Genomic DNA, 25,237 nt, shown 5'->3' on the forward strand with positions numbered 1-25,237 from the left:
ATGCTCCATGGGTTCAAAGAACCAGATGATGTCCATGTACAAATGAATACAGTACCAAACAAGATGCTCGAAGAAGATGTTCGAAGGAGAACGACCACTTGAGTGGTCCAGTCTCTACGGTCCTCTGCCTTCACTGGACTCCGTGGACAGCGCCCCACTGGTGTTCCAAGACCACGCACAATCAGGCGCTCTTGTACTAACGCCTGGCTCTCCCGATCTCGGTACCTTTGGACCATGGTTCTCCAAAAGCTTGGACTACCCGGCACCGAACGGGTGTTAGCCGTAGAGAGGGAATCCCTTATCGGATTCACCACAAAATTCTTTACTTTAAATCTGAAATTCACTTACTTGTAGATTGCAGATGGAAGACCAATACCCTTGGTGTCTGTGTGAAGCTACTTGAGAGGGACACCGAGACATAGCAGCATGTCGAGAGGAGTAGCTGCCTGGAGAAAAGTATAGCCTCCTGAAGAAAGGAGATGCCGCCTATGTAAAGGAGGCACAACCGCCTACAAAGGAGAAGAGGAGCAGCCGCTGGAGATAGATACACAGAGGCCTGCTGTGGAGGCAGCGCAACCTGTATGGAGGTGACACACAACCTGTATGGTTGCCAGGCTACAGTGGAGAAGCCTGCAGCCGCCAGATAGTGCACATTTTGCTGGAGAGGACACACAGTGAACAGCCGCCTACTGAAGCTGGAGCGCTGCCTGCATGAGATGGATAGGAGGTGCCTGTATGCAGGGCACAGCTGCCGCCAGTATGCAAAACACAGCAGCCTTGTTGGTGATGGAGCGCACAGCCGCCTGCTGAGTAGTGGCACACAGCCGCCGGCAAGAGTGGGGAGCGGGCTGGAGAACAGGCGCAGACACCTGCTGAGAGCATAGCCGCCTGAGGAAATGGAAAAACAGCCGCCTGGATGTGGGAGTCGCCTGGCTGCAGCATGCGCTGCTAGTAGTGCAGAAAGCAGCCCGCTTGAGAATAAACACAGCCACGTACATAGGCCACAGCCGCCTGCTGTGAGAGGAGGAGCACCCGCTTGCAAGGGAGGCAGCCTGTCGGTGAACAAGCGCACAGCCTGAAGCGGAGGAGATGATCGCCGCTTTCTTTCTTCCTACGATAGAGGTGGTGGCTCCTTTTTGTAAAGGTTGGAGTGGAGTAAACGATTAGAGTTGGCTGGCTGTCATGTGCATCACAGATGCCATGGACATTTCTAGGGCTAGATCCAGAAGAGGCAAGCAGATAAAGATTATGAACCAGTAGAACCAGAAGGTAGGAGCTTCAGGTGACTCATCTGAGGTGGACATGGAGCAGAGCATGGATCAGATGGCTGTCGGCTGCAGAGGACAGTGGTGCTGGCCGCCAGAGGAGATGTCGGCTTATGTCAGCAGAGGGTGGACAGCATGCGCATCAAAGACAAAGGACTAGCAGCAGTCGGGCAAGGGAAAAAGTGAAGGTTTGGACATGGAACTGGCCGACCAGCAGTCGGCCAGCATAAAGTGTCCAAAGACTCATATAAAAAGGTCCACAGGCTCAAGGCTTTATTCATTCCACCCACTAGGGGTGAGAGTCATTAGGATCCTAGTCTAGGGCAAGTTTTGGGTGTGTTATCACCTTTTCAAGAGGGCAGCCAAGGGCTGCAAAGTCATGTACCTTTTTGTACAATAGATATACTGAAATTCCAGCACTTCTCTCTCTCTCTCTCTACTCTCTCTCTACCTGCGTTTTTGCATCAGAAGGTCTTCAAGAGTGTTTAGGGCTGAAAGAAGACTACCCAGAGCTTCCGCGCGTTACATTGGTATCAGAGCATCAGGCTCAGCCAAGCTAACCACTGATTCAGTCCCAGATGATGGTGTACAGGTCCAAGGTACAGGAAAGTACACGGATTCGAAGCCCAAGGCGGGAACACAGATCGGGAAGAACTCCCAGGAGGTTTGTTGGTGGTGTTCCACAGTGCCAGATGGGGATGGCAGTTCCGTGAGCCAGATGGGTTCTAAGGGAACGGTCCCAAGGGAGGTTGATCCTCCAAGGGTGATGTGAGAGTGCCAGACTCAGTTCCAGGAACGAAGACCAAGACGGTGTTCAGAGCCAAGGCAGGAAAGGATTGTGGACTAGAGGAAGACCAGATGCATAGATCTTCATCAGAGACAGAGTGGTTTGGAGAACAGATCGGATTTTCAGAGAAAAAGGTTTGCCAGGGATGGATGATGACAAAGGGACTTCGGAACAGGATTGGGATGATGACAGTCATCCAAGAGCAGGTTGGATTCCCGTCATCAAGTTTAGCAGAGGGGGATGTCATGTGCATCACAGATGCCATGGACATTTCTAGGGCTAGATCCAGAAGAGGCAAGCAGATAAAGATTATGAACCAGTAGAACCAGAAGGTAGGAGCTTCAGGTGACTCATCTGAGGTGGACATGGAGCAGAGCATGGATCAGATGGCTGTCGGCTGCAGAGGACAGTGGTGCTGGCCGCCAGAGGAGATGTCGGCTTATGTCAGCAGAGGGTGGACAGCATGCGCATCAAAGACAAAGGACTAGCAGCAGTCGGGCAAGGGAAAAAGTGAAGGTTTGGACATGGAACTGGCCGACCAGCAGTCGGCCAGCATAAAGTGTCCAGAGACTCATATAAAAAGGTCCACAGGCTCAAGGCTTTATTCATTCCACCCACTAGGGGTGAGAGTCATTAGGATCCTAGTCTAGGGCAAGTTTTGGGTGTGTTATCACCTTTTCAAGAGGGCAACCAAGGGCTGCAAAGTCATGTACCTTTTTGTACAATAGATATACTGAAATTCCAGCACTTCTCTCTCTCTCTCTCTACTCTCTCTCTACCTGCGTTTTTGCATCATGGTGCGTTTTTGCATCAGAAGGTCTTCAAGAGTGTTTAGGGCTGAAAGAAGACTACCCAGAGCTTCCGCGCGTTACACTGGCTCCCCACGTTTGCATGTGGGCGGCCAGCTTCATGGTGGTGTGGGTAGGTGACCATGCACCCACCCCCCCACACACAAAGGTTAAGTGTGGCTCCCCACCTTGGCCCCTATGTGGGTGCCCATAGTGGGTGCCCACTTTTAAGTGTATGTGAACATACAACCTTATAAAACAAAAGGTTAGAAAATTAAGTATTAAACCAGCATGTGCAATACACTTACCACCTGTTCACATGCAACAAAACTCGTCAGAAGACAGTACAAACTTCACGACTCGTCCCCGCTCGGTAAGTGACACGTCAGGCAGGCAAACACAAAAATACAAGTCATGTGAAAACAGTTTAAAACATGCAGAACATGAGTGCATGTGCAAATAGTATCATGGACATATCTCCCGTTCATGGAACAAGTACAAAATATCTGTCGAGCACAAAAATGGCACGACGTAAAACATAAATCCTGGTCTTCCTATGGAGTGATAGTCCCATAGGTAAGACACAGTTCCAGGCACGAGCCTCCCTATGGAGTGACAGTCCCATAGGCAAGACACGGCACGAATACTGGCTCTTCCATGGCGTGGCAATCCCATGGATAGAACACAGTCCAGGTCATATGGCACCAGTCTGGCTCCCGTCCATACGACACCATCCTGCTAACACACGGGTGGCACCAATCTGGCTCCCGTCCATGTTAAGCAAAAATACTGGCCTCTTCACATGAGACATCGGCCTGGCCTCAAGTGAACGAGACACAAAACTGGAGATGGACCAAATGGTCGGCCAATTGGTGACAATGTGATCTTGTAATCCGATTCCTCCCTCCTACTACTTGCTTCCATATTTAAGCATTAAAGCTTACCAATTGCAAGTAGAGTTCATGATAGCGGAAGTCTTCTCGATGGAAGTCCTTGGAGTGGAGATCTTCGATTTGTCGCATTTCTTCGCGACAAAAGTCTTCAAGAGGATGAAGGAAACCTTGGGAAAGCTTCCCCTATGGTTAAACTTGAGAAAGGAGGGCTGAAATTAGGGTTTTCAGCAAAAAGACCAAAAATTACAGCAATAAAGAGAGCTGTTTTGCTGAATTTCAGTCATTGGGAGCGTGTACGAGAGTGATTGGCACTCGGAAACACTCTTGGAAGCTTGAGAAACACCTTCGCAAGCTTGGATATGGAGTTGGGAAGGAGAGAGTGCAGAAAATACAGCCCAAATGCCCTCATGAAGAAGGCGCCAATCTCTAGAGAGAGGAGTGAGGTGGTGAGTTGTCCAATGTAGGTGGCAGGCAAGTGCTTTGTGGAGCAAGCTAGAGTGGACACATGGCTGGTTACTCCCTTTGTACAAAGGGGATAAGGTCTGGGCAGCGGACATTGGGTTTTGTCCACCTCGGGACATCAGTGTGTGAACACCGGACTGGTCATAATTTATAAGTGAGTTTTGGTCGCCCAAAACTTAATAAAGTGTGTACACACTCACTTATAAATTAGTGCTAAATCCTAAGGCTAGGTTTATAACCAATATTTCAATTGCAAGCAAGCACATAAAGATGCTATGCAATACAGCATTGGTGTGGACAATCCCCGTTCATGAGACTATACCAAAATAGACATGCTCCAGGCAAGTACACAAGGTACCAGACCCAATGGAACAGCAATCCACCAGGCATTTCCGGGCATGTGCACAGAGGCACAAGTCCCAACGGAAAGCCAAGTCCACAGTATCACATGAGTGGCATGTTAGAAGTCATCTCCTGTCTTTATCCAGACACCACGGCCTTTGTTGTGGGTGTGCCTGCCCTTGTAGGTGTTGTTCTCATTTTTCCTCACTCCCCATATTTTCCCATTTATCTATGGCTTGGGGGACAGTCCTGAGCTGGCAGGCGCATACATCTTCTGGCCGACTGTACCCGACTGCAATACAGAGCTGGCCGACTCATGTTTGCTGGCCGACTGGTCTATGTGGCAGGTCGTGGAGATTTTGTACCTATCGGCTGTCTTTGGAGCAAGCCGACTGCTGCTTGGGGGCCATATGAAATGGCCCCACACCCCTTACCATTTCTCATCTTGTATTTGCGGATCTTCTTGTGTAGATAGAGCAGAGTTACACACCTCTATCTCTCTCCTTCTCTTGTGCTGTTTTTCTGCACTGTGTTTGCTCTTGTATTCCCAGGTGTAAGTTCTTCTTTGTTCCCACCCACCCACCCTTTTCAGTTACATCCCCGCAATGGCAGATCTGCTTGAGATGGCTAAGAGACATGTGAAGATCCCTACACTCCCCACGTTCCCGGTGGACCGTCAGTTGGACAGGAACAACTACGGCATATGGAAGGTTATGATGGAATCTGTTCTAAAGTCTTACGACCTTGCTGATTTCATCGTTGTTGGGGTTCCACGGCCAAAGGTAGAGGAAGGGGAGTTACCGTCGACTCGTAAGGACCGGGAGGCACAGGCACAATTGTGGGATTGTGTCAATTCCATTGTCCGCTCATTTATCTTCCTCCAACTGCACACCGCAGGTAATCAATCATATCAAGCATATGACGCTTGCCAGAGGTATATGGCAACATTTGGCTTCTCTTTATAACAGGGTATCACCCATGAAGAGGATTTCCTTGGAAGTACAGATCCGGGTTATGAACCCTGCAAAGTCGTCGACGATGCGGGAGCATATTAACAAGCTGCAGGCTTTTCAACAGGAAGTTCTTCAGGCTGGGAAGAAAATATCATCGGAGGACATGGCCATAACGTTGCTGTCGCATTTGCCCTCTCAGTACTCAGCATTTTACTCGTCTTTGATTACCAATGGCAGGCTCAGCACCATCACGTGAAAGGAGCTTGTGCCCATGGTCTTGGACCAGGAGGAAAGATTCTCGAAGCCTCCACAGGGAGGAGGTTCGGAGGCCTTAACTGGCCAACGGTCGAAAGGCCGTAACAAGGGCAAAGGAAAGGCTTCAACAAAGAAGTCTTCTGAGCAGAAGTCCGACGCTGACCGCGAGAAACTAAAGGCAGAGAGGACCTGTAATGATTGTGGCGTGAAAGGCCACTATTGGCGGCAGTGTTCCAAGCGGAGCACCGAGAAGGGTGCAGAATCCTCAACAGCAACCGTGAAGACTCCAGCTTTTGTGCACGTGGAGATGATGGACACCGATGTTTCATTTTCTTCAAGCAGGGAGGAGGTTGGAGGACTTTCCGCTACGGATACTCGGGAGTGGATTCTAGACAGTGGTGCTTCCAGGCACATGACTCCTTCCTGTTCGGATTTCAATCTCTGCAGGTATTCTGGTCACATTCTTACTGGGGATACATCAGCTATCCCAATTCACAGTGCGGGCAGGTTGGAGATAGTTCCCAATGGCAGAGGGAGGAAGCGTTCCTCCCAGGTGTTGTATGTTCCCACACTTGGTTTTCATCTATTGTCAATGCATCAGGTTTGCAAGATTGGCGTACGGGTGGAGTTTGATGAGCATTTTGTTGCTCTCCAGGACAAACTTTCAACACTCTCTCTCCCAGGTCCTCAGTTTTGTGATGAGTGGTAGTCTGGTAATGGCCACTTAAGTGTGGATACGCTCCAAGTGCAGGCTTTCCGAGACCAAATGGAGGATAGCTTGCCAGTTGATGGCAGCAGTTGGCAAGAACTTTCCAATACAAATGTTGGTAGTTCTTGTGTTCGTCAGTCAGAGGAAACTTGACAAGTAACTTATGCTCTGATGTCTCGTAGTATTCGGGACATAGAAACTCCTCTAGATGAGGAAGTTCTTTCTACAGGGACCTATTGGAAAGCCAGGCAGGTGGCAGTTGATTACTTGCAGGAGGTGGTGGATATTGCTCATTCTCCAGGCTTTGTGGTTCCAGATTCAGAGGGGATTGGTTGCAGGTTTCCAAAGGCCTTGCGTGGTCTTCAGCAAGTTTCCAGGACTTGGCTTCCCACCGTAACAGGTGTTGATCCTTGTGAGCAATGTGATGCCTCTTTGACTTGGAAGCAGAATGGTTCATTGATTTGGTTGATGGATATACCAGATTGGACGGGAGCTTCCTGATGCGGCTGTTGAGCTCATGGTTGCAAATGACTCTTTGGGAGGCAAGATTGCGTATCTTGTGGTTTCTGCAGCATACAAAGGATCTTGGTCTCTTTTACATAGGAGGGGGATTGATGGATGGAGTCCAACTCCACGGATGGAGTGACTCAGTTTGGGGAGGCGATTTAGACACGAGGAGTTCTACTTCAGGCCCAGAGCAGTTTTATGGAGCAATAAGAGGCAGTCATCTTTTGCCTTGTCGACGACAGCGGCAGAGTACCGGGCTGCTTGTGAGGTGGTGAGGTTGCAAAGGTTGCATGGCAGGATTGGGCTTCCACTGGAGGAACCCACGGTCATCCAGAGGCACTTTGTTCGTGAAAAGATCGTTGCTGATGACATCTTGCTAGAGTTCTGTTCGACAGAGGAAATACGGTGGACCTCTTCATGAAGTCGCTATCTCAAGATTTGCTCAGGCGGCACCCCACCTCCCTGTGGTTGGTTTCACAGCCGGGAGCTAAGAGGGAGTCTTAGAAGTCATCTCTTGTCTTTATCTAGACACCAGGGCCTTTGTTGTGGGTGTGCCCGTCCTTGTAGGTGTTGTTCTCATTTTTCCTCACTCCCCATATTTTTCCATTTATTTGTGGCTTGGGGGGCAGTCCTGAGCTGGCACGCGCATACATCTTCTGGCCGACTGTACCCGACTGCAGTACAGAGCTGGCCGACTCATGTTTACTGGCCGACTAGTCTATGTGGCAAGTCGTGGAGATTTTGTACCTGTCGGCTACCTTTGGAGCAGGCCAACTGTTGCTTGGGGGCCATATAAAATGGCCCCACACCCCTTGCCATTTCTCATCTTGTATTTGCGGATCTTCTTGTGTATATAGAGCAAAGTTACACGCCTCTATCTCTCTCCTTCTCTTGTGTTGTTTTTCTGCACTGTGTTTGCTCTTGTATTCCCAGATTTGGTCATCACCTCCGCTGCGTATTCCGACATGGCATCTATCCCCGGTATATACAACTGCCATGGACACCAGTCCAATGTACATACATGATGAGAAAGCACGGGTGGACCAATTGGGTGGCCAAACTGTGACATCCCCCCCCCAGCTTCTAAACAGTTGTCCGCAACTGACAAGCATCCAAATATGTCTGAAGCACATGCGGGCAATCTCTAAAGAACTCTTCATCTACCCATTTAGCATCAATGGGAAGATAGTTCTTAAACTTCACAAGGTAATGCCTGACAGCTGTGCCTGCAGAGCAATTGCAGAGCAGCAGCAAGCTCGCATTCCTTCTGATACACAATCTGCTCTGGCTACAAGATCTCCTCAAGCTCATCCACTTCTGGTGGATCCTCAATGACCATTTCACTGGGCTCCGGAGACTCACATGAAAAGCATTGTGTATGTGCCAATGACTAGGTAATGCCAATCTAAAAGCCACTTCATTGATCTTCTCGATCACTCGAAAAGACCCATAGTACCTTGTTGCAAGCTTAGGATATGCACCCTCTTTGCCAGGCCTCTTTGCAAGTCTTGCTTTCTCAAATTTCAGCAATACCCAATCATTCTCTTTAACATCCAATTGCCTTCTATGCTTGTCGACAACCTTTTTATGCTTGTCTTGTGACCTTGCAATGGCTGTCCGCACCTGAGCAAAAGCAATATCCAAGTCTCTTACATACTCATCAACTACAAATATCTCATCCTTTGTGCGAAGGATGGGTGGCAAAACCACCTTACCATAAACAATCTCAAACGGGGCCTTTCCCTTAGATACATCCAACGTGTTGTTGTATGCAAATTCTACAAGCGGTAAGTACTTTTCCCAAGAAGACTTCTGATCCGCCACATAACATTTCAAGAGATCCAACACGGCTGATTTTGCAGCCTCACTTTGCCCAGCCGTTTGAGGGTGATAAGCTGATGAGAAGTCCAATTTGGTGCCCATATTATCAAATAAGGCCCGCCAAAAGAGACTTGTAGTCCTGGGATCTCTATCCCCCACATTGCACAATGGACTTTGACATTCCATGATGCTTGAACACTTGGGCAAGATATATTTTAGCCATATGCTCAACTTTGATGGTCTTTTTGACCGGCAAGAAGTGAGCTTGCTTGCTAAACTTGTCCAAATTCCATCATTACCCTATTGGGTCCGTGGTAAGTCCATACTGAAATCCATCGTAATACTTTCCCATGGCTGCGTGGTAGTAGGCAATGGCTGAAGCAAACCTAGTGCCTTCTGCCGATCAAATTTCACCTTTTGACAGGTGATGCATGCACATACATGTGTGTAGTAAGCATTATGCCTCTATGACCAACATATGGAGGAGCATGGCACTCATCCAAAACCTTTTGCCTCATGTCACACACCACACATAGGCAATTATCTTTCATGAGATAACCCTCTTTGATCACATATGAGGCATGTGCATGACCAACCATCAAATTAGTCCAAATAGTGGCAAAATCAGCATCCGTATGATACAAATCACGCATGGCAGACAAGTCCCTATGAGAGGCAACCGAGATAGCTGCTACATACGTCTTTCGTGACAATGCATCTGCCACTACATTCTTCTTTCCTGGGTGTGCAAGATCTAAAAATGAAACATAGAGAGGAAATTGGCCATCCTCGTATGCTTCTCTGACAATTTAGTTTGGGTAAGAAAATACCTCAAACTCTGGTGATCTGTTTTCACATTGAAATCAGCCCCAAGAAGGTAATGTTTCCATATAGTAATTATAGCCAAGAGCTCTTTCTCATAAATGCCAAAGAATAGCTCTACATCATGCAATCTACGGCTCTCATAAGCCACGGCATGTCCCTCTTGATTCAGGACAGCTCCTATGCAATTTCCAGATGCATCACATTCCATACTAAAAGGCTTTTGCAAATCCGGAATGATCAACACTAGACCATGAGTAGTTGCATCTTTCAATCTGAGGAATGCATCCCTCTCTACATTAGTCCATTTGAATGTAGCCTTCTTCTTTGTCAAATCATGCAAAGGAGAAGCAATCCATGCAAAGTGCCAAATGAACCTGCGGTAGTAAGAGCATAATCCAAGAAAACTACGTATCTCATGCACTGAACTCAATTCAGGCCAATTCCAAATTGTATCAATCTTTGCAGGATCCATCCGCACTCCATGTTTGGACACAATATGCGCAAGATAATGTATCTCTGACAAGAAGAACTCACTCTTCTTTGCATTTATGAAGAGTTTATGCTTACGGAGTTCTTCAAAAAAAATGGCCAAATGAGCTCTATGCTCTTCTTCATCTTCGAGAAGACTAGGATGTCATCAATCAAAATTTGAAGAAATCTCCATTTTTTTGAATTACTATTTTTTAAACATAATATGTTTAGATGAAACTCTCTCTATATATAATTATTTTAAAAAGTAAAATTTAAACAAATTGGTACTTTGAAATTGTGTTTTTGGGTTAAGTCTTGTAAAATTTTAAAAATACATTTTAAAATAAGTTTTAAAGGGATGTTTTTTTGGGCCCTTTGGCAAGTCACCCACACAGCTTAGAATAGTGCTTTAGCCAAGAAGAAGAAAAAGATATATGAGAGAAAAGATTAACCTCCTCCCATATTGAAAAGATGATGGACAAAGCGTGAGAAGTAATAGTGTCTACTACAAGAGCTAAGCCAACTACTATGGGCATAGTCATAGTAGAGGCATTTCTTTTCGTGATAAGTTTGACAAATAAGAGAGCATAGAGACATTTCTTATTGTAATGAGTGTCACCTCTGAATTTCATGTACCCATGGAATATCCAATCCATCATTCTGTTGCATGTAGCCAGGGCATTCGTAAGACCAAAAGGCATAACAAGATACTCATAAAGCCCAAATGCTGTCCTAAAAGCAGTTTTGTGTACATCCTCAGGCACTACACGCACTTGATGATACCCACTCTTGAGATCAATTTGGCTAAAGCATGCCCTTCCATCCAACTTGTCAAGGATGTCGTCTATGCGTGGAATCGAAAACCGATTCTTGATGGTAAGCTTTTTCAAAGCTCTATACGAAAGGATCCATCATCCTTCTTTTGAACCAAGAGGACGGGTGAACAATATGGGAAAGAGCTTTGCTGAACAAAACCCTTCTCAAGAAGCTCATTCACCTGCTCATGATCTTCTCTTTTTCGGATGCACTTACACGATAGACTGGCCTATTAGGTGGTGAGCTACCCGGCACAAGATCAATGCGATGATCTTCCGATCGTACGGGTGGCAACTCATTTGGTAAGTCGTCAGCAAAACAATCATTGTACTCTTGCAAGAATTTCAGCCTATCATTACTAAGAGTGTTTACATGTACATCATTTTTCTCAACGTGACCCCGTACAAAAATCAAGTACGCAAAAACACTCTTTTTCATTACTTTCTTGATTTGTACATGAAATACAAGGGGAATGGTATCACCCTCTTCACCAGCATCGATTACATGCTCTCGGCCTTTATGCATGAAGGTGATCATGTTGGTCTTGTAAGCCTTGCATGGATCAATACGTGTATGCCAAGGCTTTCCAAGCAATACATCACAGCCATTCAAAATCCTCATGATCCACAAACTTGAATGTGTATGCACAACTTGCCAATAATAGGCATGACCTGCACTTCTCTACCAACAAAGGCAACCCCTGCTTCAATTTGAGGACCCATGTCCTCCACTTCAATACCCAAAGCAACTGCCATCTGTGTAGATATGAAGTTCTCAATTGCACAATTATCAAATATGAACAAAGCGGGCTGATCCTTAAGCTGTCCCCAAGCTTTACGTACAACCCTGTCTTTGCTATCATGTGAAGTGTTGCCCTGCGCATCTGAAACCATATGCACATTAGGCTTTGATGCATTTGCATTATCACGCTTCTTCTTGTTTGGGCATGCCTTTGCAATATGCTCGGTGCTACCACAAGTAAAGCATTTCCCCTCGCTCATATATTGCTTTTTCTGCTCCGGAGTGAGACCATAGTTTCTCACTTTGAAGGGACGCTTCTTGGTAGTGTTATTTTCAGCCTTTGGACCATTTTTATCTTGGTTTTGGTCCTGTTAAGGTGGCTGTCCATTATTTTGCAGGTTGTGGACAGCCCTCTCTTTGCCTTGAAACGAGGGTTTAGCCTTATTGGATCGACTCAATTTGAATTCCAATTGCTCGGTGTGGCAGTAGCGGCTGCGATTAATTGGTGTAAGGTGTAACCAGGATACATTTGTAGTCCCGCTTTGTACACGGGTTGCAATCCCGATGGAAACCTTCTCTTCCTTTCCGCCTCGGTGACATGCATAAATGGAGACACTTCCAAAAGCACTTTCCAAAACTTTTGTACATATGCATTCACTGATTCTCCCTCATTTTGCTTCTCACCCAATCCCACTTCATTGTTATCTCATTCAATGCATTGGGAGAGAATTGAGTATAGAACCTCTCCTTGAACTCTTCCAATGATCTAATAGGATTCGGTGAGAGCATCTCCGTGAGCCACCAATGGGCAACAGTGCCTTTCATAAACATGCTTACATGCCAGATCATGGATTTCTGAGCGAAATCCTCATCATTGAAAGCAATATCAAACTGGGCAATAAAAGCAAGTGTCTTTGATGCATCATATTCCCCATGATATGCGTCAAACTTCACAAATTTGTCTCCGGCTTTGAAGTCACGAGACTTTGATGCATGTGCCTGCATCTCAACATGTTTTTCCCCATGTTTGTCCATTGGGACAGCCCATGTGACTGGCATCATTTTAGGAGCAAAAGGTGATGCATAAGGCATAGATACATGTGCCCTGTAAGCATGAGGCATGGCTGGCCCCTCAACATGCACTGATACATTTTCAACCATAGCTTCTCCCTCACGAGCACACTCGAAGGCATGAGTGACATGAGAGATACGCGAAATACCTGCACCAACAGAAAATTGCAGCCCATGTTACATGTGTTGTGTATGCACATTTTCAGCTGCCAATAGCATTTGACATACATTTTGACCACTGCCATAAACATTGTGTCCTTCACGGGCTACATAAGGTATTTCTACATGGCGTGAAGGCACTGATTGTTCCTCTCCCGTAGCATGAAGATTCATCCTCTTAGACATAAGTTCTTGTTCGGACACCTGTGGGGATTCCAAGACATGTAGGATGGTTGCCTTTTCTGCATAGGCATCCTCGGTACAAGCCAAGTATGCACGTGTTGCATCCCTCGGTTGCATGTGCAACTCTTGAGCAATCATTGCCATTGCATGATCCATATAAGATTCAGCTTTCTTGGCTTTCAAACGGTCATGTACCAATGGATCCTCGCGGCGGTAGCGATTCAATTCTTCTTGTTGTGCATGGAGAAGAGCCTGCATACGAGTAAGTTCAGCCCTCAAGACTATGGACTCTTCTTCCTGCATCTTCTCTTTGCCGCCACGGGATGGCTGTCCCACATATTCATGTTCCCTATTGTGCACCACATAAGTTTGCTCATCCTGTAAAGCATTGGAGGCATGCATTTCATTGTCCCTACCTCTTGTGTTAGCATCTCCAATATTCACTGTATGGCTGTCCATCATGCTCGAAGTGTAGAGATAGCTAATGTTCACGGTGATCGTCTCTCACGATAGAAGTGAAAGAGAACCATATGCTCTGATACCAATGAAACTTGGTTGAACACAATGCTAATCGATACACTTAAATACACTAAGATTTGATGGACACATGCTCAAGATAAGAAGTAATTTACTGAATTGACAAGACACACACAATGAGCCGAAACGGCCGGCCCCTCCCTCAAATAAAGTTTATTGATCTTGGGAGAAACAAGTACATAGTGTCATGGGCATTTCTGACCACATTTCCATACCAATGCATATGAATACAGTATTGCAAACAAGTGGTTGTCGATGTAGACTTGCAACTCACACTACCCTCTCAAGTGCCCATGTTCCCTACCATCTGCTCTCTATTGTTCCACCAACACATGGTAGCAACAATCTGCAAGAGAGCACGTAGGACAAGAGAACACTACACAAGGTATGTGATCTTGTAATGCGGTTCCTCCCTCTTGCTACTTGCTTCCATATTTAAGCATTAAAGCTTACTAATTGCAAGTAGGGTCGATGAAAGCAGAAGTCTTCGCGATGGAAGTCCTTGGAGTGAAGAGATCTTCAATTTGCCACATTTCTTCACGACAAAAGTCTTCAAGAGAATGAAGGGAACCTTGGGAAAGCTTCCCCTATGGTTAAACTTGAGAAAGGAGGACTGAAATTAGGGTTTTTAATAAAAAGGCCAGAAATTACAGCAATAAAGAGAGTTGTTTTGCTGAATTTCAGTCATTGGGAGTGTGGAGGAGAGTGATTAGTACCCGGAAACACTCTTGGAAGCTTGAGAAACACCTTAGCAAGCTTGGATATGGAGTTGGGAAGGAGAAAGTCCAGAAAATACAGCCCAAATGCCCTCATGAAGGAGGCGCCAATCTCTAGAGAGAGGAGTGGTGGTGAGGTAGTGAGTTGTCCAATGTAGGTGCTTTGTGGAGCAAGCTAGAGGGGACACATGGTTGGTTAGTCCCTTTGTACAAAGGGGATAAGGTCTGGGCGGTGGACATTGGGTTTTGTCCACCTCGGGACATCAGTGTGTGTGAACACCGGGCTGGTCATAATTTATAAGTGAGTTTTAGTCGCCCAAAACTTAATGAAGTATGTACACACTCACTTGTAAATTAGTGCTAACTCCTAAGGCTAGGTTTATGACTAATACTTACCACCTGTCACATGCCACATAACCATGTCAGCAGACAGTTTCACACGCATGGTTCGCGGGCGGGCGTCCCCTTACCCGGAACTACACATTGGTCAAGCAAGCATGGAAACAATATGCAATTTCAATTGCAAGCAAGCACATAAAGATGCTATGCAATGCAGCATTGGTATGGACAATCCCCGTTCATGAGACTATACCAAAATAGACGTGCTCCAGGCAACAAGTACACAAGGTACCAGACCCAATGGAACACCAATCCACCAGGCATTTCTGGGCATGTACACATAGCCACAAGTCCCAACAGAAAGCCAAGACCACAGTATCACATGAGTGGCATCCATCCCTGGCATATACAACTGCCATGGACACCAGTCCAATGTACATACATGATGAGAAAGCACGGGTGGACCAATTGGGTGGCCAAATGGTGACAGTAACACACGAAAACAATTTCCACACATGTATGCATTGCAGTATTAGCATGGATGATCTCCATTCATGAAGTTTGTTAAATCTACAAGCATTTCCGACCACAGACAAAGGTTTCTCAAGCCCAGCTAAAAGTTGTGTCGTCTAGGTTCCAAGCAAGGATCTCAACGCCAATCCACAGCACAAGGCTCAAAGCAAGGATGGACCATTTGGATAGCCAAATGGTGACAACCCCCAAACTCGAGACCCACTAATGTCCCACACACGTGGAAATATCCGTGATTGGACACAATCCCTTTAAAGGGCCAAACCTCCTCACTCTCTGAGATCTGGACCCCCCATCATCTCCAAATTCGAGACATCCTCCAATGGCGAAGAGACGCTCCTCGCCGAGTAGTGGACATTGCCTCCATGTGCATCGTCATAGAGGAGGATGACTCGAGATGAGTGCCACTAGTTGTGCCGACCTCATCATTCAATATTTATATCCATTTTTCTTTTGGCACTTTTTATCTCCACGTTAATGATCTTCATTTTACACATGGAACTTATGTAGCACTTTTTGGTCTCATAGGTTCAGAGGGACTTTAGTAGAAGTCAATAAAATCTTACATGGACACTTTTGCTTACGTAGCCCTAGTTTGCACAGTTTTTCTTTTCATGGTTCGGTATTCATTATAGATATACATTGTACTACCTTTTTGATCTCCTAGACCTTCTAGGTCTTTTGAAGATGTTAATCTCTCTCTCTCTCTCTCTCTCTCTCTCTCTCTCTCTCTCTCTCTCCCCCCTACCGGGGGGTTAGCTCCTGTTTCACGCGGAAGCTCTGAGAGTCTTCTTTCAGTCCTAAACACCATCTAGAACATGATGCAAAAACGCAGACACAAGGGAGAGTAGAGAGAGAGAGAGAGAGAGAGAGAGAGAGATGGCTGGAAATCCAGTATTTCATATGGTACAAAAAGGTACATAATCCTTACAGCCATGGGCTGCCTTGAAAAGGTAGTAAAATACCTATTCTATGTCACGTGCAGACCCATCAGGTGTACAAGTGGGATGGCATCATCAAGCATGTATCAGTATGAGCATCATATGGGGGTGTTTTATCACCAACATCAACACTCTAGTCATCATGAGCATTGTAAGGCATTCATGTGCATCAGCCGACAGCCTATTTGCTCAACCGACAGCATTTATTACCAACCGACTGGCATTTTACGGCATTTATGCCCAGTTGTGAGCATTCAGGGCTGGCCGACCAGCACCAGGTACACATAAATAGAAGCGCATCACCTCAGTTCAGATCATCAGTGTTTTCAGTCCATCAACGCATCCCAGTTCAGCCCATAGTTCAGTCCAGTTCAGTTCAGCCAACGCATCCATCTCCTCAGCGTTTCCTTCCCAGGCAACAGGACAGCATCTGCGTTTTCAGCATCAAATCAGCATTGCATCAGTTCCAAAGCCATCCCTTCAGCGTTTCCTTCCCAGGAGACAAGGGAAAGACAGCAGGACAGCAGTTCATCCAGCATATCAGTATATTCAGCATATAGTTCATCATTCCTATCTCCTACATAGAGGGAAGCCAGCATCGAAGGGTGGACCTCAGCATTGGAGCAAGGAGCAGTCCTCAGCATCAGCATTCAGCCTATTCTTCTCATCCCGAGAAGGATATTCATCTAGGACAGCATCATAGATCTATTCAGATCTCATTGTAACCCATTCATCTAATATAGCTGCATTGCATTGCATTGACACTATCTGTCTTTCTTAAGCATCATTAAGTGCAGTTTAGTTAGACTAAGGTTGTGTTTACGACGGTCAAATCCCTCGCATGTCACATTGGTATAAGAGCCTTAGATCATTTTCATTCCATCAGTCGTTCAATCAGACATCATGTTAATCGCTTCTGCACAGTTAAACCCAGTTCTCAAAATCTTGCAGGCCACCCGTAGGGATTTTCCCTTAGGTATGCATTAGTAACCCATCCATCTGCATTCTTGCGCAGCATATAGGGTTGCACATGGCTTGCATAGCAGACATCTTAGCAATCAGTCTTGCATCTGCAAGGCATACATGTTTGCCCATGAATTCTCTGGGAAAGAATGACATCCATGATCAAAGGAGTACATAAAGTTTTGGGCTTCAACTGGCAGCAGCGGGGGGTTCTCTTCCACAGAAGAAGACAGAAGTTTGCTCCAACATCGCCTCAGGAGGTTCAGAGCTTCAGGAACGACGGAGATGGTAGGTGAAAGGTTTCCACAGACAGTGTCATGTGCACAGTGTGTATCTACAGTGTGCTATACGCATGAAAGACTAGTTTCGAGGCTTGGGAAAGCTTGGAACTAGGCAGGCTGATTGACGAGCTGAGTTAGGGAAATACTATCCTAAGCTCAGTACCAATGGCTCTGAATGTGGCTTGCCAAAAATTAGATGTGAACTTTCAATCCCTATTAAATTATCCCCTAGATACTGTGGACCATTTCGTGTTACACGACGGATTGGTTCAGTTGCATATGAATTGGATTTGCCTTCTTAAGTTAAAGTTCATCCTGTATTTCATGTCAGTAGACTTAAGGAAGTACTGGGTGGAGCAGATCAGTTAGTTACTCCTCAAGAAATTATAGATGTCCAAGACATGACATTTATTCACAACGAACTTGAAAAGATTCTTGGCTTTCGTGAACGAAGATTGCGTCATACGCTTATCACGGAATACAAGATCCAGTGGAAGGATCGTGTTGAGGAGAACGCTACATGGGAGACATTGACTTCTCTTCAGAGAGATTACCCTGGCTTTTTAGTGAGCTCAGGAGTGAGCTCTTAGAGAAAGGGGAGTATGTCATGTGCACAGTGTGTATCTACCGTGTGCTATAGGCATGCAAGACTAGTTTCGAGCCTTGGGGAAGCTTGGAACTAGGCAGGCTGATTGACGAGCTGAGTTAGGGGAATACTAACGGGCGGGCACCCAAGTATGGACGGGCGGGCACCCAAGTGTGGACGCTTGATGACCGGCCAAGAGCCTATAAAAGGGTGGCCAAGGTTAGTTATTGTATTATAGAGTCTCGCGAGTTTGTGAGAGCTCTATGGTCTTGGAGCCTGGATCTAGTGCAGACGTGCACCTGCTTTATGCAGCCGAGGCCGGCAGCAATCTCGAGACCCGCGAGGGCAGCTTCGTGGCGGTATGGGACGTCACGAGGAGGAGATTGGTCGATACGTCAACCTAGTTAGCTCAGCTCGTGGCTCGGTGGGGACAGCCAAGACTGTGGGTTCGCCCACGGCTGTCATGGTTGGAAGGTGAGTCAGGCCTGCACCCCCTTGCTTGTTTGTTTGTTCGTTTGTTTGCAGGATTCGAGTTTCGAACCAAGATCGATCACGAGGGGATCCGCGGGGATTTGACAGACAGGTCAGGGGTGACTCAAGTATTTCCAAGCAGTTTTAGCAGCATTTGCCATTCAGTTCCCATAGTAGACAAAGTCTTTGGCTCAAAGGATTTCACTCCTACAGACGACCTTAGTCCCGGCAGAAGAAGTCAGAAGGGGGAAGTGGTTTGGTGAAGTCGAAAGGTAATGTCACGTGCACACCCATCAAGTGTACAAGTGACATGGCATCATCAGGCATATAATCAGGATATTCATTCAGGCATATATCAGTATGAGGATCGTATGGGGGTGTTTTATCACCAACATCAACACTCTAGTCATCATAAGCATTGTAAGGCATTCATGTGCATCAGCCGACAGCCTATTAGCTCAGCCGACAGCATTTATTACCAACCGAATGGTATTTATGGCATTTATGGCCAGTCGTGAGCATTCAAGGCTGGCCGACCAGCACCAAGCACACATATAAATAGAAGCGCATCACCTCAGTTCAGATCATCAGTGTTTTCAATCCATCAACGCATCCCAGTTCAACGCATAGTTCAGTCCAGTTCAATTCAGCCAACGCATCCATCTCCTCAGCGTTTCCTTCCCAGGAAACAGAAGAGCATCTGCGTTTTCAGCATCAAATCAACATCGCATTAGTTCCAAAGCCATCCCTTCAGCGTTTCCTTCCCAGGAGACAAGGGAAAGACAGCGGGACAGCAGTTCATCCAGCATATCAAAATATTCAGCATATAGTTCATCATTCCCATCTCCTACATAGAGGGAAGCCGGCATCGAAGGGTGGACCTCAGCATTGGAGCAAGGAGCAGTCCTCTGCATCAGCATTCAGCCTATTCTTCTCATCCCGAGAAGGATATTCATCTAGGACAGCATCATAGATCTATTCAGATCTCATTGTAACCCATTCATCTAATATAGCTGCATTGCATTGCATTGACACTATCTGTCTTTCCTAAGCATCATTAAGTGCAGTTTAGTTAGACTAAGGTTGTGTTTACGACGGTCAAATCCCTCGCATGTCACATTCTAGTCCTAGTCTAGACCCACACCCAAAGGGAGAGTGAATGACAAACGCAATGAGCAACTATGCCTATTTACAGGCTGGATATGACAAATCAAATCTGGCCGACTGTTGGTCGGCCAGCTTTCTGGACATCAATATTTCACATGCTGCAGCCGACTGGATATCACACCTGCATATTCTGGCCGACAACACTCCATGTCCTCCAATCAGTCAAATCCTTGCCAAAACAGCAGCACAAGCTCCAAATCCCTGGTTCTAGTTTCTTTTTCTGGCTGCCCCTTCACAATTAGCTCCAGAGAATGTCCATGGCAAAACTTGCACATGACATCCCCCTCTACTAAACTTGATGACGGGATTCCAACCTGTTCTTGGATGACTATCATCATCCCATTCTGTTCCCGGAGTCCCTCTATCATCCATCCATCTCTGGCAACCCTTTTCACTGAAAACCTAGCCCGGTCTCCAAAACCACTCTGACTCTGAATAAGATCTATGCATCTGTTCTATCCAGTCCCCAATTCGTTCATGCCCTGTCTCTAAACACCGTCTTGGTCTTCATTCCTGAGAAATGAGTATGGTACTCTCACTCCACCCCTTGGAGGATCATCCTCCCCTGGGACCGTTGCCTGAAAACCTTTCCTGGCTCACAAGACTGCCATCCCCTTTGGGCTTTGTGGAACACCACCAACCAACCTCCTGGGAGCTCTTCCCAGTCTTGTGTTCCTTACCTTGGGTTTCATACTTGTGCACTTTCCTGTACCTTGGACTTGTACACCTTCATATGGGACTGAATCAGGGTTTAGCCTTGTTGAAGCTGATGCTCTGATACCAATGTTACACGCGGAAGCTCTGAGAGTCTTCTTTCAGCCCTAAACACCATCTAGAACATGTTGATGCAAAAACGCAGACAGAAGGGAGAGGAGAGAGAGAGAGAGAGATGGCTGGAAATCCAGTATTTCATATGGTACAAAAAGGTACATAATCCTTACAGCCATGGGCTGCCTTGAAAAGGTGGTAAAATACCTATTCTAGTCCTAGTCTAGACCCACACCCAAAGGGGGAGTGAATGAAAAACACAATGAGCAACTATGCCTATTTATAGGCTGGATATGACAAATCAAATCTGGCCGACAGCTGGTTGGCCAGCTTTCTGGACATCAATATTTCACTTGCTGCAGCCGACTGGATCTCACACCTGCATATTCTGGCCGACAGCACTCCATGTCCTCCAATCAATCAAATCCCTGCCAAAACAGCAGCACATGCTCCAAATCCCTGGTTCTAGTCTCTTTTTCTGGCTGCCCTAGCTACAGAGAATGTCCATGGCAAAACTTGCACATGACAGCTCCAGATGGTGATGATCCCATTTTGTATCATATGGCTCGGATTTGACATTCCCAACTCATAGCTCTTGTCTTTGTTTTCTTTTGTACCATGATAAGATTACATGGACACTATTGTATCACTTTGGTCTCATAGACCCATTGGGTCTTTTGAAGACGTTTAATCTCTCTCTCTCTCTCTCTCTATACATACATACATACATATATGTGTAACTTTTGTAATACTTTTTGGTCTCATAGATCCATTGCATCTTTAGTAAATCTTAATGAAATCTCTCTTTCTCCCCCTCCGCCTGACATCATAGCACCGGTGCATTGGTAGCCTAGGGTCTCTCGCCCATAGTTCCCTTGCAAGTTGCTCCCCCTATGCGCAGCCCCGCCACCCACGGGACTGGGCTCTCGGCTACGCACATGCCCCTTCCAAGAGTTGCTTCGCCGCTACCCAATCTTCTCGACGCACTTGTCTGTGCCCTAGACACCTCCCTCATCTGCCCTGGCTTCTCCACACGCTCAGGCCGCCCCTCTTCCACAGCTGACTCATCGCCACCCAGGTCTTCCAGCTATCATGCCAGCAGCAGCACAAATCTACGAGGATCCTAATTCATTTCACATTGGCCGGGCATTCTGCAGTAGGCATCCCATCCAAGCAAGGAAGGCACATGCTTTGCATATAATGGAGAAAGGAACCCTTCCTTGGAGTGCTTCTTTTACCAAGAAACTGTGGCCACTCATCAAAATGAGTGGACGAACTACTTACAGCAGCAAATACCCTCCCTTGCAGACTGGGAGGGATGGGGACTCAATCCCTTTCTGCTCTTGGAGTTTGGATTGGACTTGTACTTTGACCTTCTCCTTGAGATGCACCGTAGTCTCTTCTTTGGCGACTTTGACTTTCGTTCAAAGCACTTCCATGTGCAGGATCTTAGTGGCCAAGTCTGGTTTGAATTCCAATAATTCAAGGCGACCCTTGAGGCCATGTAGGCAGTCTCAGAGTGCTGTGTTTTCTTGGCGTAGAAGGGAGCTACCATGATTCAATGGAAGATTAAGGCCATGAAAAGCATCGTACACAACAGCCAGTACAAATGCATGCTGAAGGCAAAGACAAAAAACTCATGCAGTCTCCTAATCAAACTATTTAAGAAAATAATCAAACTCTTTTTTCACCTTGCAGGGCTAAACACAGCAACCTCTCCACAGTCTCCACAGACTCATCCACAACCAGGTCCCCAACCAAGGACCTGCTCATAGCCTCTTCTACAGGAAGACCTGTCAGCTCTGCAACCTTGGCATTCCATCCATTGATAAATCCACTTGCATCAACAGCAAATATAGGTGCCGTAGCAGTTTCAATCAAGCGGACCATTTCGTTTGCAACAGTGCTCAACTCATCCATTCCTTGAAGCTTCAGATCATTTAATCGTGCATGTATCATAGTTTTCGTGTCACTGTCATCTATATCTTTAAAGGATCCCCGAAGAATTAATTGTAACGAGTGAATAGCATCCATCTCCACATCCTCCCATGGCAAGCTTCTCCTCTTCACCACCTCCAAAAAGGCCTTGAAAGAAGACCTTGGGTGCATCTTCCTGCCATCATCTCTGTCCTCGGGATCATGCTTAGCACCACCCCACTTTATCTCTTTTGCAGTGTGAGATCTGAACCAAAACAAAAAATCTCTGGGCGTGATTTTAGCAGCAGCCATACCGCAAACAGCATCCCCTAATGCAGCTGCACCAGGATATCCTGCATCAGCAAGACTGTCAGTACTCAGACCTGTGGAGTCTTTATGCACCTCTAGAAGCCACTCTGCAAGATCCTTGATCTGAGACTCTGTAGGAGTTGTTCCAAGCAGCCAATACTTTTTCCCATAGTATAGAGCAGCCCCATCACACTTCACCAGATCCATTATATTGGGAGACTTTGAAACAATCCCTATGGGTGCATCTCTGAGAAGCATGTCACACAAGAGAGTTTGAGTGCGCAAGATGTGTTTTTCCCGCATCTGAGCAGCGAGCTCGACTTCCATGTTCAATTGAAGGCCAAATACCTGCATCAGAAATTCACAGGCAGACCTGAGAGAAAACGGAACAGCTCTCGGTGTGGTATGGTGACATACTACCAGGCCCCAAAGCTTCCTCATCTTGGGCTGATGAGTTCGATTGCTAGTCTCTTCCTCATTGTCATTGACAATTACTGCCATTACCAAGGAAGAAACCGACCCCATGTTCGCCATATATTGGCTATGGCAACCATGAGGGGCTCGTAAAGTGGAGCCAGCTAAGCTGACAGGCTGCCTCAGTTCCCTTTCTTGGATCACTCTAACTGGGATGGCGCGGCAATCGCATATCATTCTGACCCTGTTTTTCATGAAAAGAAAGCGAGATGCCTGTGGGATGTCAGTGGCCGGGTAATGCAAACCAAGGTAAGGTTCTAAATCAGTCTTTCGAATCTCTGCCACAACTTCACCATGCTCATCTTCATGGAACTTGTATGCCATCACTCGGTCATAACCTGTGAGTTCACGAACTTCTTCCACAACAGAATCACACAGTAAGTTGATGTCTCCTACCGGAAGAGCCTGCAATCTGGAAATGGCCTTGGCTGCGAGCTTGTGGGACTGGAGGGCACCTGCAGCTGACACGGCCATGTCAGCAACCCTCACAGGCTCAAAATCCATCACCAATCCAACATCAATGCGGTGGACGATGGCATTGAAGGGCTTGCCGGAGCTTCTACACTGTACCATAATGGGGTTGAGCATGGAGACATCCACAGCACCAACAGCCTTCTCAAGGGCAGCAACACTGGACGGGGTGAAGAGGGTGCGGGCATCGGTGCCTATGCCAAGTACTTTGCGCATGCCAACGCTGGGAACAGCCTGAGGCATCAGGTCGAGCATCTCAGGGGCATTCTCGCTGAAGGCGAGCACAAGGAAGCTGCCCTCCTCTACGGCCAACATACAGCCAAAGGGCTGGATGAGGCCGCCCCTCTGCATACGCTGCAGGTAAGCCGTTACAGCCTGTGCAGGTACACTCTCGCTTGTGGACCGGCTGGCATCAATTGAGCACGTGTAATCGAAGGAGCTGCCAGTGTCGCCAGACTGCTCAAACACAGCATGCAACCTGGCATCAGCAGTGGTCTGCGCCACAGCACGCAGGTTCTGCCTTGATCTCTGCACGGCACTGCCGGAGGAAGACTGGTTAGTCATCGTGGTCTTGGATGACATCTTCCAGAACAAACTCTTTTATGTGTCCCCTCCTCTCCTGCACACCAGGGGAACAGCTAGACACTTACGGCATGACCTTGCCTCCTGTTCATCATGGGCTCATACATCTGCTTCTCCTCCTGCAGCAGAACAGCTAAACATTGCCCTTGCCTCCATAGCGTTCAAAGACATCATCAGATTCAAATACATAAACTGCAAACTGCCTTATGCTTCCCCTCCTGCACACAGACTTATGGCATGAGTGATTCCGGAACTAACTCTGTTATGCTTCCTCTCCTCTTGCAGACCAGTAGATAAGGCCGTTGGAATACACTAAATTCCCTCCTCTGCACACATGCCCATACCTCCTAGGCTAATAAGCGATCACAGCAAAGCAAACTCTCCTCTGCTTCCCTTCTTCTACACATAACAAAAAGAGCTAAAGGCTTACGATGTCATGCCCTGGCGTCCTGCAGAGGTAACGATGTCCTCCGTCTGCACGAACTCAATCAGCGGCAACATGGAGGGGGCGAGTGGTCTGTCCCCTGAGACTTACTGGTAACTCTGTTAAGCCAAGCTGCGATACTCGGGAAACGGCGGCGAGAGACAGAGAGAGAGCCAGAGAGAGCCAGAGAGAGAGAGAGAGAGAGAGAGAGAACTTACTTCGTAAATGGCGAGCTATTTATTCTTTGGCTAAAGTAAAGTGGCACTACGTGTGTTGGCCACGTCATCGACACGGCATTTTGACGGCCTGCCCATGTGCTGGGTTGTACCCTTCCACCAATAGCGATTATTGCAATATCTAAATTTAGAAAAATACCAGGAAATTTCGGGCCGCGTTTGTATGACACGTGCAAGGCCGTCGACTGGTGCTTGGATGGCCCGGGGCCCACGAAGCGGCTATTTAGGTAGCCCGTCGAGTCTCGACTCGCCGCGGCATCTTAACAGACGCGTGCGGCCGTTGGACATGAGCCCCAAAAAAAAAACCCCCTAATTTAGTGTTTTTCCAACTCCCCAAAATTTTAAAATATACCTTAAAAAGAAAGTTTAAAGGTTTAAAATTTTTGAAAATTACACCATTCTTAGTCATAAACTTTTTTTTCAACCTCTACTTAGGATTATAATTTATGGCGTATGAAATGAAACAGCTTTCTAAA

The 25,237-nt window shown here is 46.7% G+C and overlaps 1 protein-coding gene across 1 annotated transcript in view; it reads right to left on the reverse strand.

Annotated features, from left to right (window-relative positions):
- LOC147605923 (phytochrome 1-like) overlaps window positions 1–24,736 on the reverse strand; it is a 55,514-nt gene extending 30,778 nt beyond the window's left edge. Inside the window, exon 1 of the mRNA XM_086792591.1 lies at window positions 22,040–24,736. Coding sequence (XP_086648717.1) covers window positions 22,040–24,101 — 2,062 coding nt within the window. The 5' untranslated portion in view covers window positions 24,102–24,736. The remainder of the gene's footprint in view (window positions 1–22,039) is intronic.
- Window positions 24,737–25,237: the final 501 nt, after the last annotated feature.

Source organism: Cibotium barometz, chromosome 58, assembly GCF_041138505.1.
Source record: "Cibotium barometz isolate CiBa-2024 chromosome 58, ASM4113850v1, whole genome shotgun sequence".
NCBI classification, from domain to species: domain Eukaryota; kingdom Viridiplantae; phylum Streptophyta; class Polypodiopsida; order Cyatheales; family Cibotiaceae; genus Cibotium; species Cibotium barometz.